This window comes from Hippocampus bargibanti, linkage group LG19 (genome assembly GCF_051943395.1).
Source record: "Hippocampus bargibanti isolate YZ-2025 linkage group LG19, ASM5194339v1, whole genome shotgun sequence".
In the NCBI taxonomy this organism is placed as follows: domain Eukaryota; kingdom Metazoa; phylum Chordata; class Actinopteri; order Syngnathiformes; family Syngnathidae; genus Hippocampus; species Hippocampus bargibanti.
The window spans coordinates 13,391,552-13,407,970 of record NC_142752.1 but is presented as its reverse complement, the minus strand read 5'-3'; the positions used below and the strand labels follow the sequence as shown (position 1 = coordinate 13,407,970).

At 41.6% G+C, this 16,419-nt stretch overlaps 1 protein-coding gene across 1 annotated transcript; it reads left to right on the top strand.

The window, feature by feature from the left end:
• The first annotated feature begins 1,169 nt into the window (after nt 1–1,169).
• gja10b (gap junction protein alpha 10 b) lies at nt 1,170–15,967 on the top strand. Its single transcript, XM_089021790.1, has 5 exons — nt 1,170–1,305; nt 1,394–2,809; nt 11,366–14,529; nt 15,174–15,290; nt 15,707–15,967. Exons 2-3 carry the CDS (start codon nt 1,415–1,417, stop codon nt 11,402–11,404), a joined length of 1,434 nt encoding a protein of 477 aa, XP_088877916.1. The 5' UTR covers nt 1,170–1,305; nt 1,394–1,414; the 3' UTR covers nt 11,405–14,529; nt 15,174–15,290; nt 15,707–15,967.
• The last annotated feature ends 452 nt before the right edge of the window (nt 15,968–16,419 follow it).

Here is a 16,419-nt window from a genome sequence, read left to right as displayed (position 1 = left end):
ATAGCTATCTAGATAGCTAGCTAGATAGCTATCCAGCCAGCTGAGGCAGCTAGTAGATAGCCATTAGATAGCTAGCCAGATAGCTAGTAAATAGCTAGCCAGATAGCCAACCAGCTACACAGCCAATAGATAGCTTAAACGGATTCATGACATAAATCTTTATGTAAACATAAAGATTTAAACACAGAAATAAATTTAATGTCTAAGCACCTTTCAAAATTCTCAGTCACTTTACAGTCACCGGATCAATTTTTCTGTGGGTGAGCAGTTGCAGCCACACGCGCCAGCCTTCACTCAAGCCAGAAGTAACTCAAATAGATAAAGCTAGCTAATAAATAGCCAATAGATAGCTACCTAGATAGCTAATAGGTAGCTAATAGATGGCTTTTAGTTAGCCATTAGATAGCCACTGGATAGCCATTAGATAGCTATTAGATAGCTAGCTAGCTAGCTAGGAAAACAGATAAATAACGCAGTGGTGAATCGTGTGTTGCACCAAGACTACTATTTGATTCTAGTTGACACAAATTCCCAGCAGACAAATCAGCCCATTTCCAACGGAGCTTGGGCGCCTTCTTGTGCATTTTCTGCGACACTACATTGGAGTCCTGACGGCTCGAATTGATACGCAATGACTTCTTTAATCAATTGCAAACATTTATGCTTTCCTCTTCAGAACTATTTGAATCATATTCATAACTAGATGAGTAACAAGAAAGAATCTCCGAATTTGAAGCCATTGTTTTGATTCTCGAGCAAGGCAAGACGTCTTGGCGTGACATCACGAACAAGGGGGCGGGACCTTCTGAAACTGAAACTTCCTGAGGTCATTTTGAAGTAGTTTTGGGACATTAACTCATTTTTATTGGCGTTTTGCATTTGACTAAAAATATCAGCCTGCGTGTTTTGTCATATTTTAGAAGCTATAAAACGTTTTTCTGATGTCAGTTAGGAAATAAAAAAAATGGTGTCGGTTGTCCTTTAAGTGAAAGCTGTCATTTATAAAAATGAAAAAAAAAAACTGTTTGATGCATTGAATTTCCATTCTCAACGTAGGGTATGGGGCAGTAAACATCCTAAATATTGACAAGTCAGTCCGCACTATTTCCAGTCTAGTGACCTGTTAAAAGTAGCAGAATGGATCTAACCTCAGGCCATTATCGCGCCATGATCGATCACTTGAAAACTGGAGACCCAGTTCCCAGCACCCACCATGCAATAAAGTCAGCAGCACTGGACAGTGACTTATCTCTCTCGGAGAGAACAATGATAAGCTATTTGCTCGGACAAGGACCACAGATAACTGTAAGTAAAATACATGTTTATGTTGTTTTTCTCTTCCATTTGAATCATTGTCTGAATCAATCATGATTTTTGTTTATTTCTCTGGCAGCAAAAAAAAATGTGACAGAAGATGGGTGATTGGAATTTATTGGGCAGCATTTTAGAGGAGGTCCATATGCACTCCACCATTGTGGGGAAGATTTGGCTGACCATTCTGTTTGTTTTTCGGATGCTCGTGCTTGGTGTTGCGGCAGAAGACGTCTGGAATGATGAACAAAGTGAATTTGTTTGCAACACGGAGCAACCTGGCTGCAAAAACGTCTGCTACGATTATGCTTTCCCCATCTCTCTGATCCGTTATTGGGTCCTTCAGATCATATTTGTTTCCTCTCCTTCTTTGGTTTACATGGGCCATGCATTGTACCATTTGAGGACACTTGAGAAGGAAAGACACCAAAAAAAAGCATGTCTCAAAGCTGAACTGGAGGTAACGGACCCTGTTCTTGACCATAAGCGAATAGAGCGGGAGATCAGAAGACTAGATGAACAGAAGAAAGTGAGGAAAGCGCCCCTTCAAGGTTCTCTGCTACGAACATATGTTTTTCATATCTTGACGAGATCTGTATTAGAAGTGGGCTTTATTATAGGTCAGTGTGCTCTGTACGGGATCAGGGTGTCTTCTCTGTACAAATGTGAGAGGTTACCTTGCCCCAATATTGTGGATTGTTTTGTGTCACGGCCAACTGAGAAGAACATTTTCATGGTTTTCATGCTGGTTATTTCGGGAGTTTCTTTATTCCTCAACCTTCTTGAGATCTTCCACCTTGGGGTCAAAAAAATCAAACAGAGTTTGTATGGTTATAAATATGGAGATGGTGAGAGTGTGTGCATGTCAAAGAAAAACTCTATCAACCAGCAGGTTTGCATCCTCCCGAATTCCTCTCCACAAAGACTGGTGCACCTTCCACAAACGGTCTGCTCAGTTTTGTCCGGCTCTCTTGAAGAAACTCAGCCATTTAATCTCACTTTAGCCCCTCTTGTACAGGTGTCTAGCACTGACGACCATATTCCAACACAGCCCCACCAGGCAGGCCAAGTGAACATCCAGGATCTGGGGCATCTGAGGCTTATGGAACGGAAACACACTCTGGATATTGGTATGCAGTCATCTTGTAGTGACGATGCAGATGCACTCCCGACCTCTAACATTCTGCAGTATACTGGCGTTCGGCGAACATTATTGACCAGCCACATGCAAACTCCTGCAGCCCAGAGCAACAAACAACGGGATATAAGTGCAATCGGTGTTTATCAAGAACTAAGTGACACAGGGGATTCTCCTGAGAGTGACCATTTTTCGACAGCTCGGAAAAGCAGCTTCATGTCCAGGGTCATGTCTGATGGAAGGCAATCACCCATTCTATACTCTATGAGTGAAACAAGCGCTGAGGCCCCAAACTTCAACAAGGAAGAGAGTCCTATGGTGACTCCTCCGCCTCCAACAACTGGGAGGAGAATGTCTATGGTGAGAATATATAAAATGTGTTTACATTAAAAGTAACAATTGAATTGCTCATATCGAGACAGAGATCAGGATAAAGTCTTTTACTGAGACACGCATGCAAAACAAAAAAATCATAAATTGGGGAATGTGAGTAAGGAATGGAACAAATAGCGAACCTGACAGCAAGGTAATAGCGGGGGTGACTTCCGAAAATACTCCGACAATGACTGAGAGAAGCGATCGGCAGATATAGTCAGAATGAGTAAATGACAATCAGCTGTGGAACCCCAGGTGAGAGAAGGAGGGAGGTGACGGGAGGGGCGGGGCGCGCCCAGGATGGCGACGAGATGTGACAAATTTTACCGAGTTCCTCATCAATTGTGTTCTGTTTAGCTGGGTTGATAGCTTTTTGCATCAAGTGTACATACGGCTTGTGCGAGTTATATGGGATGGCCTCATTAATGGGATATTTTAACCTCGCAGTCTTCACTCTGCCTTTGAACTATCAAAGTTGAAACGAGTCCAAATTTCACTGTTTGCTATCCATTTTCCTCACTCTCTGTCATCTGCCTTTCTCTTTAATGTTTAACCCACCCACCTCACTGCTGCGTTCTTGACCAATCACGTGGTTTTAACCGAAAACTGGGGGCGGAGAATAGAGGACAAAACCAAGTCGGCTGCCATTTTCTTGTAAGGAGAACAGGCTCATTCGCGAACGACACATCACTCATACAGCTCCGTGTGTATCCCGATAAATAATTCGTATGCCAAGGTTAAATTTTCATAAATTTATCGTTCGTAAACCGAAAAATTCGTAAGCCATGGGGTTCGTAAACCGAGGTATCACTGTAATTACAACCCGTGCATATGTGGGTCCTCTCTGTGCGTCATCCAGAAATTTTAAGCATTATATTTGAACACTCGATGTCATCCAGAGGTGTGAGTGTGAGCCCGTTTGTTTTCATCTGTGTTTCCTGTGATTGGCTGTCAAGTGACTAGTGCTTAAAGATGGCTGGGATAGTCTCCAGCATCCCCTGACCTTTGTGAGATAAAGCGGATCAGAAAATGGATGAATGAATGGGACCATTTATTGGGATGAACAAGGGCACTTATATAATAATTAATCTGAGTGTGAGCGTGATTGGTTGTTCTTTTCTGTGTGCCCTGCGATTGATTGCCAAGCAATTCAGGATGTCCCCGCCTAATCCCCTAAAACAGCTCCACCACCCTCCGCACCCCTAGTCAGGAATAAGCGGTTCGGAAGATGAATTAATAATCTGCGAGTAAAAATAATGTGATGAGTAAAATTTGGCTAACTAAAAAACTCCTTGTGTCAATTAATGTTGCACTTTTTCGGATGAAAATATTTCTTCAGCCGTCATCTGTACTTCTTTGAAGGTGTCGGACGTTTTGAACAATCTGATTACCTCTAATGTCCTAACCCTACCACTGTTTACATCATTTGCTCTGGTATCACCTCATTTGCATGACCAAACCTACGTGGTAACGACCAAAGAAAACTGTTATAAGCACGGCCTAAATTAAACCTTAAAGGACAACTGACGTCACTTTTTTGTTTTTTAACTGTCATCAGAAAAACGTTTTATAGCATCTAAAATACCCAAAACATGCAGTATGATATTTTTAGTTAAATGCAAAACACCAATAAAAATGACTTAGGGTGTCCAAAATCTGCAAAAAATTGAGCTGCGAATTGGGCATCTTCAGAAAGTCCCGCCCCCAGTTCACGCCAAGATGTCTTGCATTGCTAGTGAATCAAACCAATGGCTTCATATTCGGCGAATATGTTTTCTTGTTACACATCCAGGTATGAATATGATTCAAATAGTTCTAAAGAGGAAAGCATACATGTTTGCAATCGATTAAAGAATTTATTTGTGCCATTTTGAGGCAACATTGGGGAGAAATCTCTCACACAAAAAAAGGCGCAAAATGGCGACCTCGTGTGGCCACCTCCATTTCCACAGGCTGATAAATTCCTTATATGGCGCTTGGACGCCCTCTTCTGGCCTTCTGGCGCCTTTTGGGTGCAACACGAGGTCCCCAGACCAAACAAGTACAGCAAAATACATTGACGTGATGGAGGGACCGCTACAATGCGTCTTTTTTACGGTCATGGGGCGGTCCTTTAGTGACGTCACGTACGGACTCGTCACCAACTCAAAAACAAGACTTCCTGAATATTCAGCGCGAGTCTTAAAACGGAAAATATAGCTATATGCGGTGGAATCTTTTTTAAATACGCTCAGTAGAAGTCATTTGAAGCCATTTTACAAATTATGGACACAACTTGTCCGGAGACGTCGGTTGTCCTTTAAACCACCATGGCGATCCTGAAAAATAGCTTCTTTTACTCCTCTTTCAAACAGTTGTGTCATATCTTTTCGTTCGCTAAGATTTTAACAACAATGTCGTCAAATGAGAGGTTGCTGTCTTTTAGTTGCAGGTGAACTGCAGAATAAGACCCACTAGCATTGTCCCTGCGATGTTGATAGTCTTTTTTGAGCATTGCTTTAGTTTCCCCAATATATTGCTCTTTAATAATAATAATAATAATACATTTAATTTACAAGCGCTTTTCAATGCACCCAAGACACTTTACAATCTTCATTCTTACAATGTCTAGAATAAACTACATTACTTTGTTTTTCATTTGGCAACCTATCTTTTGAATGCACTAATTTTTGTCTTCAGGTATTTATAGGTTTAAAATAGGTTGGAATGTTGTGTTGCCATAGGATCCTAGTACCTGTAGTTTTTTTCAGAACCCCCTGCAATATAAGGTATCCTCTCCTTTTTGTTTCTTAAGGATTTTTGGTTTCTTTCCCGATGCCTTTCTTTTGACATTTGTTAAAAGACCACAGAGGGTAATCGCAGTTTGTGACTGCTCTCCTGACATGTTTGGAATCCTTTTACTCACCTTCAACCCTTGATGAGGAGCGAAACATCCGACACCTTCAAAGAAGTACAGTTGATTCCTGAAGAAACCTTTTGATGAACCACTGCTGTACGATTGAGAGCCTACACAGACATGTTGCACCTTTTGCACGTTCAAAACGCAGGGATTCTCCTGTCTCGGTGTCTGACATTACCACCAGCGTAACATAGACACGGAAGAGGTGTGACCTTGTGACCCAAAAAAATGTGGTTGCTTTCACGTCCCGGATTGTGGACGTTTCATGATATGCGAATTTCATTTACCGTAAATTCATTTAAATGTCACTGCAATATATGATGGTGCAAAATGGCCTTGTCAACTCCACGACTTGTATGTCGGCCATGACAGTCGCCCTGTCTGACTACAAGATAAATATTGTGCTGTGTCTTGGACTTACACAACCCAATCTTACCTGGTCACCGTGCCATTCCGTCCAGATTTAGTCCATTGCTGCAAGACCGAAAGGCGGAAAAGCAGCTGTCCAACATGTCTACGGAGACATTATGTCCATATGCGCTCTTTGTTTAATAAAGACAAGAAAAAAACTGAAGAGCGTGGACCTGTTCCCAGATGGTGGGGAGAGTGTTAAATGGAGTGATGATTCTCCAAAAAGAACTACAGGGAACAAATGTCTTTATTAACACCACATTTGCCAATCAGGTACTAGCGTTGCAGTTAGCAATCGTAACATGAGTTGAAATAATTACCTTGCAGTCAGACAACACAACTGTCGTGAATGACAAACAAGTCGTGTAAACACTAAGTCAAGGATTAAATGATCCATTTTGTGATGAATGCTCTAAGGAGAATAGTCCACTTATTGTGTTTTTAATTTTAACATTCCGCAGCTTTGAATGACATCAGTTTATGTCATTAGACTCGCTAATCTATTGATTAGAGGAATGTCATCAAGTTTTAATTCTTGTTTTGTCACATTCTTTCTTTGGTAAATGCCTGAAAACGGTTACCGATTGTAACCAAAAGTCAAATGTACAGCTCTAAACTTCAACCTGAGAAAATATAAAAACATATAAGTGAGGCAACGCCAGTAACACCCCCATAAAATCCACTGTGCCAATTGATTTTGTGTTTTGATACAATTTGGATAGAAACTATTTGGACAGTGACACAAGTTTTATTATTTTTTTCTATTCACATAAACACATTCCGAGATACAATAATATAATTAATATGGGCAAAAATTGCACTCAACTATAATTTGAGACTTTATACCTCCAAATGTATATAAAGGTTTCGGAATTATAGCCCTTCACACACTTGATACCCTTTTTACACTTAAGTGACCAAAAGTATTTGGACAATTGACTCAGGGCTATAATTCAGAATCAGAATCGTCTTTATTGACCAAATATGTGGAACACGCAAGGAAATTGTGTCCGGCAGATTAGAACATGCTGCACTGGTATCATCATAGACAAAGCCATGACAAATAAGTATGGAAGGGGATTCCTTAATGTAAGTGGTACCTCTGAGAACAACTGTTAAACAATCTGCAAAGTATCAAGCAGAGCTAAAGTGATCAGTGTTAGAAGAAAATATGATAACAATTGTTCAGTTTGTGCAGAAAATCATTGAACCATTTTAAAGTGATCAGTCGCTGTATTTGTCGGACGAGTGTGCAATTATGCACATGTCCTTGAGTGCCTCGAAGTGTATGGTGCTGGAGATTATATAGATCAGTGGCAGTGGTTCAAGTGAGTCTAGAGCTGGTGCTACAATGACAATAATGAGATGCTGTTCCGCAGGGTTGTGCAAAATTTCAAAGAGCCACTACACCGTCAAATTTTGGTTACTGTTGAGAGAGTTAAAAGCTAGAGGAAAGAAGTTCTTTAAGTGTCTGCTGGATTTGGTGCACAAGGATCAGTCGTGCCTGGAAAAGGTGGTGGGCAGGGCGAAGAGGGTCCAGTAGGATTTTCAGTGACCTTGTCTGTGTACTTGGGGTGTCCTCCAAAGTGGGTAGGGCGATGCCAATGTTTTTTCCATCGTCCTAACCGTTGAAGTTGGGCTTTGTCCATTTTTGCGGGGGCCCCAAACCAAACTGTGATGGAAGAACACAGTATAGATTTTTATGACTGCTGTGTTGAACTCTCGTATTGCCACCAGTGGCGGGCCATGCTTCTTGAACACCCTCAGGAATTACATCCTCTGTTGGGCCTTTCTCAGGATGGAGTTGGTGTAGATCTCTCATTTCATGTCCTGGGAGACTGATTCCGAGGAATTTCAAGGTCGTGACAGTTGACACGGGGCAGTTGGATAGTGTGAGGAGCAGATGTGGTGATGGATTTTCCTGAAGTCCATGATCATCACTACCGTCTTAAGCGTGTTCAGCTCTAGGTTATGTCGGCAGCACCAAAGCTCCAGCTGCGCCACTTGTTGATGGTATGCAGACTCCTCGCCGTCTTTGATGAGACCAAATACCGTGGTATCGTCTGTAAACTTTATACATTTGACAGATGGGTGCCTTAAAGTGCAATCTTTCGTGTAGAGCAGGGGTCGGCAACCCGCGGCTCCCTAGCCGAAATTGGCTCTTTCACCCCCCTGCTGCGGTCCCTGCGGCTTTAGAAAATAAATAATGAGTATTTAATTTAATGTATATTATTTTAGTTTGTTCGTTTTTAAAATGTAATTCTAAATTTGAAGATTATGGTGATTATAAATAATACAAAATAAAACGTATTCATTTTTTTTGTCGCTCATAATATACGTCACAACCATGGACAGTGGACGTATATCCGGTCACAACCGCCAAATTGCACACGATTTCTTGAATTTTTCGACCCCCAGGTAGGCCAACTATGGATAAATCTAAGAAAAGTGTCTGAAGAAAACAGAACGTTTAATGATACGTGGGCAGATTCGTTCGCCTTCAGTGGTGACGAGACGGGTTTATCGGTATGCATAATATGTAATGAGAAGTTAGCAAACAACAAAAAGTCCAGAACAAACACACAGCCTTTGCTCAAAAATATCCGGATGGAGATGAGAGTAAAAGAGCCGTTTCGGAACTGATGCGGAAGGCTGATCAGAGCAAAAATCATTTTATGAAGTGGATGAAATCTACAAATTCAGCTACATATGCTAGTTTTGTGGCCGCTCAGGAAATAGTCAGGCACGGGAAGCCGTTCACAGACGGAGACTATATAAAACAGGGGTCGGGAACCTTTTTGACTAAGAGAGCTATAAAAGTAAAATATTTAGAAATGTTTTTCAGCAAGAGCCACACACGCGCGCACACGCACATACAAACGCTCGCGTGCGCACGCGCACACACACGTGCGGCCACTTTTCAACAAAATATCAGAATGTATTATTTAAAATAACTTTGTGATAGTACTCACCGTTAACATGGATGGTTTTCCGTTCCTCGTGTTTGGTAAAAATCCAGGAAAACGATCGGAATGAAATTCAATTTGCCGGTCCAGAGGCGAAGTTACTGCTAGCTAGCCTGCACAAGGCTCATAAGCTTCCACACTTGCTATCTGCAATCTACTTCTCGCAGAAGTATGTCGATGCTAATGTTAACATGGGCTTGTTAAAATGTCACTGACATTCGACTGTTTTATCGATGGTATTGTTTCATTGCAAATTAGAATCAGATCATTTTCTCTCCTCTAATGCTCCGGTGCATTCAGGCTGAAGTGCACAAGTTGGGCTCATTTAAAGGGGCGTTTACCTGTTTCAACATGACGGCCATTATCATCCAATCAACATGGCGCTTTCGGCCATTCTAGGTCAGTGTCATCCAATCAAAATTGAGCTTTCCGCCAACTGCAGCCCCAACGGGAAATGAACGATGAAAAAAACGACAATATGTATTATAATATGTAATATTTATCGGCGAGCCATATGAAATCATCAAAAGAGCCATATATGGCTTGAGAGCCATAGGTTCCCAACCCCTGATATAAAAGAATCATTCATTAAGATGTCAGAACATCTATTCACAGACTTTAAAAACAAGAGTGAAATTGTGCAGAAAATCAGGGGCATGCCCCTCTCTGCGAAGACTGTCAAAGAGTCCTGTGTGAAGATGAAGGTAACGTCATACACCCCTGATGTGCAGAGGCTGTGCGCTGAGGTGCAGGAGCAGAAATCACATTAACCAGGTGATAAATATTGTATTTGCCATTTTGCAAATATTCTTTTTTTTTTCAAATAGACATTGAGTATTATATTTGAAAGTAATCTTCAACCCAACGTCTTTTTTTCGGAGTTTAAAATGTTTTTGTTGCGTGCAGAAATGTAATTTCGCTTTGCTGTAACAGGTCATTGATTCATAAATGCAACACAGTATAGTTTGTTTATGCATATATAAAAGTAAAAAACGATGATGAAAAGATGCAGTGTTGTCGTCATTTTAAATGTCAAAAGGATTTTATGGCTCCCAGTGTTTTCTTTTCTGTGGGAAATTAGTCCAAATGGCTCTTTGAGTCGTAAAGGTTGCCGACCCCTGGTGTAGAGGGAGAAGACAGGGCACACATCTGTGGGGCTCCAGTGCTGGTGGTGGGTGTTGATGTTTTTCCCAGTCTCACCTGTTGTGTCCGTCCCATCAGGAAGCTGCAGATCCACTGGCAGATCGTAGGGGAACACCCCGAGCTGGAGGAGTTTGGGGATGAGGAGTTCCGGGGTGATGGTGTTGAACACAGTGCTCAAATCCACAAAGAGGATTCTTGCGTAGGTACCTGTGCTGTCAAGGTGCTCAAAGATGTAGTGCACCCCTATTTTGACTGTATCCTTCATAGACATGTTTGTATGGTAGGCGAACTGAAAAGGGTACAGGAGGGGTCTGGTGATGTTCTTGAAGTGGGCGTAGGACTTCATGACCACAGACATCAGAGTGACAGGCTTATAGTCGTTCAGTTCCAATATTTCTGGTTTCTTGAGAACCGAGAGGAGGGTAGACTGTTTGAAGCATGATGGGACCTCACACTGCTCCAGGGATCTGCTGAAGATTAGTGTGAACACCGGAGACAGTCAGTCAGCGCAGACTTTCAGGCAGGAATGGGAAATTTTGTGAAATGGGGGTGTAGATCCATTAGTTTCAGGTAGTGGTGGGCAGATCTGGGAATTGGGGGGTGTTTTTTTGAAATCGTCAAAAATACGTGTTATTGCCCTTATTGTTCACTGCTTGCGGGGGTGGTGACCGATAATTTGTGATTGCTTTTGGACATGCCACACTGATGCAGAGTCCTTCGCAGAGAAATGTTTTTTATGCCTCCGCATACCTTCTCTTTGCGATGTTAATTTCCTTTGTTAGTTGGTTTAGGGCGTGTTTGTACAGTGCTCGATCCCTGCTTCTAAATGTCATCTGTACTTCTTTGAAGGTGTCGGACGTTTCGCTTCTTATCCAAGAGATTTTCGTCAGTGAACTCACCTTTAGTGCTCGAGTACCCTATGGCGGCCGTTAAAACAAAAAATGAATACATTGGCCGCATCGTTGCATAAACCGCAGGGTTGAAAGCATGTGACAAAAGTCGCGGCTTATAGTCCGGAAATTAGGGTAGTTTCATATGATTTAACTCAATTGCTACAATTAATTGTTGAATTGCTAATAACCATAACCATGTTGTTTTCGTGTTTTTCCCTCCTCATTTCAGACTATGCTGCTGGAGCTATCTTCTATCATGAAAAAGTAAATTTGGAAATTAACGTTTTCGAAGTGGACTGAGTCAATATAAATGTTTTGATGCGCTCTTCCTTTGATTTCAACACATTCAGCATCAACACGCCCTCAAATGGTGATTAATGAGGCACTGCTGTAGATAAAAGGATTTTCGAGAACAGACAGGATGTAATAGCCAGAGCAAAATGTGTCCCATAAATTGACTTTTAAAGGACCTATATGATGCAAAATTGACTTTTTTTCCAACAAGTTGTGTCCATAATTTGTAAAATCACTTCAAATGACTTCTACTGAGCGTATTTTACAAAGATTCCATGGCATGTAGCTATATTTTACATTTTAAGACTTGCACTGAATATTCAGGAAGTCTTGTTTTCGAGTTGATGACGATGCCTGACGTGACGTCACATCTGGAACGCCCCTGACCGAGAAAGCGACATACAATGCATTTTGGGTACTTCGCCTGGTCTGAAAACTTAGTGTTGATCCGTGTTGATGGCGAAATTAGAAGGAAAACATAAATAACGCGATGGTGAATCGTTGTGTGTTGCACCAAGATTACTATTTGATACTAGTTGACACAAATTCACAGCAGACAAATCAGCCCATTTCCAACGGAGCTTGGGCGCCATCTTGTGCATTTTCTGGGCGCTTCATTGGAGTCCAGACGCCTCAGAATGAGACGGAAGGACGTCTTTAATCTATTGCAAACACTTATGCTTTCCTCTTCAGAACAATTTGCATCATATTCATAACTGGATGAGTAACAAGGAAGCATCTTCTCCGAATCTGAAGCCATTGTTTTGATTCTCGAGCAAGGCAAGACGTCCTGGTGTGACGTCACGAACAAGGGGGTGGGACCTTCTGAAACTCAGCATCTCCCGGGTCATTCTGAAGTAGTTTTGGGACACTTTAACTAATTTTTATTGGTGTTTTGCATTTGACTAAAAATATTTTTCTAAATGTTTTTTCTGATGTCAGTTAGGAAACAAAAAATGGTGTCGGTTGTCCTTTAAATGACCATCATATTCATTCTTTATTTTATTCTTTTTTTTTTTTTTTTTTCTTTTAGTACAACGCTCATTGGTTGTACAATTATCTGATTTGTAACTCACATTTGTTCCATACCTTGATGCATTTTAATGCTTTAGAAAACATTTGTCTTGGAACAGATTATGTCAGTTACATGAAAAATGCGTCTCGGTTTGCAAAATTTTCCAGTTTCAATTTCTTCTGGAACCGATTAATTCCATAAATTGAAGTACCACTGTATAAGTAATTGCACGGGAAGATTTACTAATGTAAATCAATGTGTATTGTATTGTACCCTCAGTCGGGGTGAATGTAGCATCACGAATAACAGAACAGAGAACCATATTTTGTCATGTCATGCTATGTTCAGACCCAAGGGCTTTACTCACAGGACTTTAAATGCTTGGCATCTGTTGCTTCTTTTGCCCAAACCAAAGAAGGAAAATACAATTCCTACTTTGGACGGTGGCCAGGCTATTATTTTTCTGTTGCAGTAAATACAAAAAAATACACTGACTAGGCATGCTATCTCTGTGTTTAAGGACCTGCTATCCTCTCCTCTCCTGACTTTGACCCACGTAACACTCACCACAATGTAGTTTTTCTCCATTGTTGAATATTCTCAACGCAAAACAAACATGTACTCAAAGTCAAGCCAAAGTCAGCTTTATTGTTACATATGTTAATAGGCATGACATACAGCACAGATGAAATTACTGTCCTCTTGGACCCAGCATGCAAGGCACTTAATGACTAACAAACATAATAAGCATGAAAACACCAATTTGCCGGGAGAGGGGAACCGCTGTGTGTTCACGCGCCACCATCTTGGGAAAAACAAAAATAACAAATATGACAACACAAAGACACAGAGAGTCATTCATTCTTCAGGACTTGCTGTACCCTCTTTGTGCTGACATTAAACAGTTCTAGATGAAAGAGGAGAGGATCAAAGCATCCTTTTCAGCAGGGGATCAGGGACGTCATGGTGGAATGTGCACGTCTACTTCAAGCTAAATGTTGAAAGCAAACACGAAGCTGTAGCATCCATTGACGAAAAGAAATTGTCTCACATCTCCTGTCCCACATAAATCCGCTTCAATTCCAAGCTGCGTCAGTTCCACATACGCATTGGCGCGCTGCGCTGACACTCCTTTGTTCTTATCGTGGGCTCCTCAAGCCATGCATCCATCCAAATGCAGACTGTCCAACAGCACCGATAAAGCGGGGCTGTGAAGATGCTGCCCATTGCAGGCGCAAAAAAGCACAATGGCCCCAGAGCTGTCCAGCAATGACAATCAAATGGCACCAACATTCCTCTCATTCAAAAACAGCTCTGGCTTATTCATGCTGCCGAAAGGCGCAACCACTCATCACAGTCTCCTCCTTAATGATTGTCATGGCCAAAAATGCTGAAAAACAATTCGTATCCATTCCACACGATGCACAACAGCACAAAGTGACAAAAGAACACACAAAAACAAGACAAAAACAACAACAAAAAAGCAAGGCTCATGAGAGCACTTGCTGACGGCTGCCTACTCAGGTGCCAACTTGGAAAAATCGACACTTCTGTTGACATAGTGCCCTTCTGAAACCGATAGGCTATCGCAAGGTAATCGGCAATTGCAGACGAGTTGCCACATTTCAACGGTCTTCAGGTCAACTTGAAGGCTTAGAACAAAATGAAAGAAGCTGGGGAATGACACCTGCTCAGATGCCATCATTTGATTGCAGCATGGAGGATATATTCACCTCTTTGGTTAGGAAAAATTTCAAGTGAAGAGGGATTACGTGACAACTAGATTTGATTGAAGTACAGAAAAACGGAGCATGGCAGCTATTCAATGTTGATTACTCCAGCGCATCCAACCAAATGTAAAGGTCATCAACAACCAACAAGTGGATGGAATCCCTGTGTTCCACTTTCAGAAAGGCAAGGTCAGTGGCATCATAAACTAATTAATGAGTAATCTTTGATTCTGTGCGTGGATAATTACAGCTCTTTCAAAATCTCTAGGTGTCTGTTCTGGATGGATCGATTTTCAGACCTCAGAGACCTTCCAGAACATCATCCTGTCCAGGACCCAACTTCTGACCACACAAGTAAATTTACCGTAGATTACTTTTACCGCAGATTACTTCTGCGGCCTTTGACACCATTTCTCACCCCATCCTGCTCAACCGACTCTCCACTCTAGGCGTGACACACACCCCACTTAGTTGGTTTCACTCCTCCCACAGTTTATCCAAATTACCTCATTCACTTCACGGTCTTCCCCTGGGTCTTCTGGTGTTCCCCAAGGGTCTGTTCTGGGGCCCCTTCTCTTTATTATATACCTTCTTCCCCTTGGTGATATCTTCCGCAAATTTGGCATTCATTTTCACTGCTTCGCGGATGACACCCAGCTCTACCTCTCCAGTAAACCCGACGCCTCTCTTCCACCTGCATCCCTTACACTTTGCCTCTCAGAAATCAAATCCTGGTTTTCTCATAACTTTCTCAAACTAAACAGCGAAAAAACTGAACTTCTCCTTGTCACCTGAAAACCCAACTGTTTAAACTTCCTGTTTTATTATTTATTGTTTTATGCATGATTTTACTATTTTGTGTATTGTCTTAGTTGTAAAGTGTCCTTGGGTGTTCAGAAAGGCCCTTGTAAATTAAATGTATTATTATTATTATTATTAAAATGTATTTATTCTTTAGAATTTGAATACATGCAATTTTATTTTGTTTGACGCTACAGGTTTTGGTCCAAAGACTGTGGAAGTTCAAATTGAATAGATTGAATTAGATGCCATTCCATGGATCACAATCAGTTCCAGGTGCAGTCTGGATCTTACCTCGAAGTCATTTCTCAGCTGTGAGTTCAAATGTATTTTTTAAAAAGCGTTTGTTGCAACATTGCAGACTGACATAAATGTTAATCAACCATTTTCTTTATTTTAAATATGGAACTCCTATCTATCTCTCTATCGTGATGTCATGAGAAGCAAGCTCTCAGCGGGGCAGGACAAGGAGGATTTTAATAAAGGGTTTCAGGGGGAATTCACAAGCAAAAAAGGCAAGAATAGCGTCCCTTCAAATTCTTAAATCATAATAAAGTCTCTTCTGAGGTGAAACTGTCGACGGAGTTCGTTTCCATGTGTTTCTAGGCCTCACCCCTCTTGATGTCCTTCCAAGGTAGCCTAGCAAGGTTCCAAATCCGGTGTTCTGTGTTATGGTCCCAACTGGCGACGAGTTCCATGCAGCAATCAGTTTCTCTGTATTTCTCCACAGAGGACAACAATGGAGCATGTCTCCCCGACCATCACACTCAGAGGCTCTCTGCTAAAAGCCTTGCATGCCAATCAAGCCGTGATCAGCCACAGGTGCGAGGTTTGGATTGGTGCCATCTACCAGATGGGGCCAAAACTCTCTCTGGCTGGAGCCATTTTAGGGGAATATATTTCCCCTCCAGGACCCAGCCTTTCATGACATCACACTATCTATCTATCTATCTATCTATCTATCTATCTATCTATCTATCTATCTATCTATCTATCTATCTATCTATCTATCTATCTATCTATCTGTCTGTCTGTCTGTCTGTCTGTCTGTCTGTCTGCCTGCCTGCCTGCCTGCCTGCCTGCCTGCCTGTCTGTCTGCCTGTCTGTCTGTCTGTCTGTCTGTCTGTCTGTCTGTCTGTCTGTCTGTCTGTCTGTCTGTCTGTCTGTCCGTCCGTCCGTCCGCCCGCGGTGTGTCGTTGTAAAATACACTCAGTAGAAGTCATTTGAAGCGATTTTAAAAATTATGGACACAATTTGTCCGGAGGCGTCGATTGTCCTTTAAGGCTAGTATACGTAATCTGGTTTGTACTGAAAAATAAACATTTAACAAAATGCATGGATATGCTCTATAAAGATACGGTACATATGAACTCGATACAAAATAAAAAAAGCAGCGTTGCCTCTAGAGCAGCTCCTTACCCTGTTTGAGTCCCTTTGTGTCTT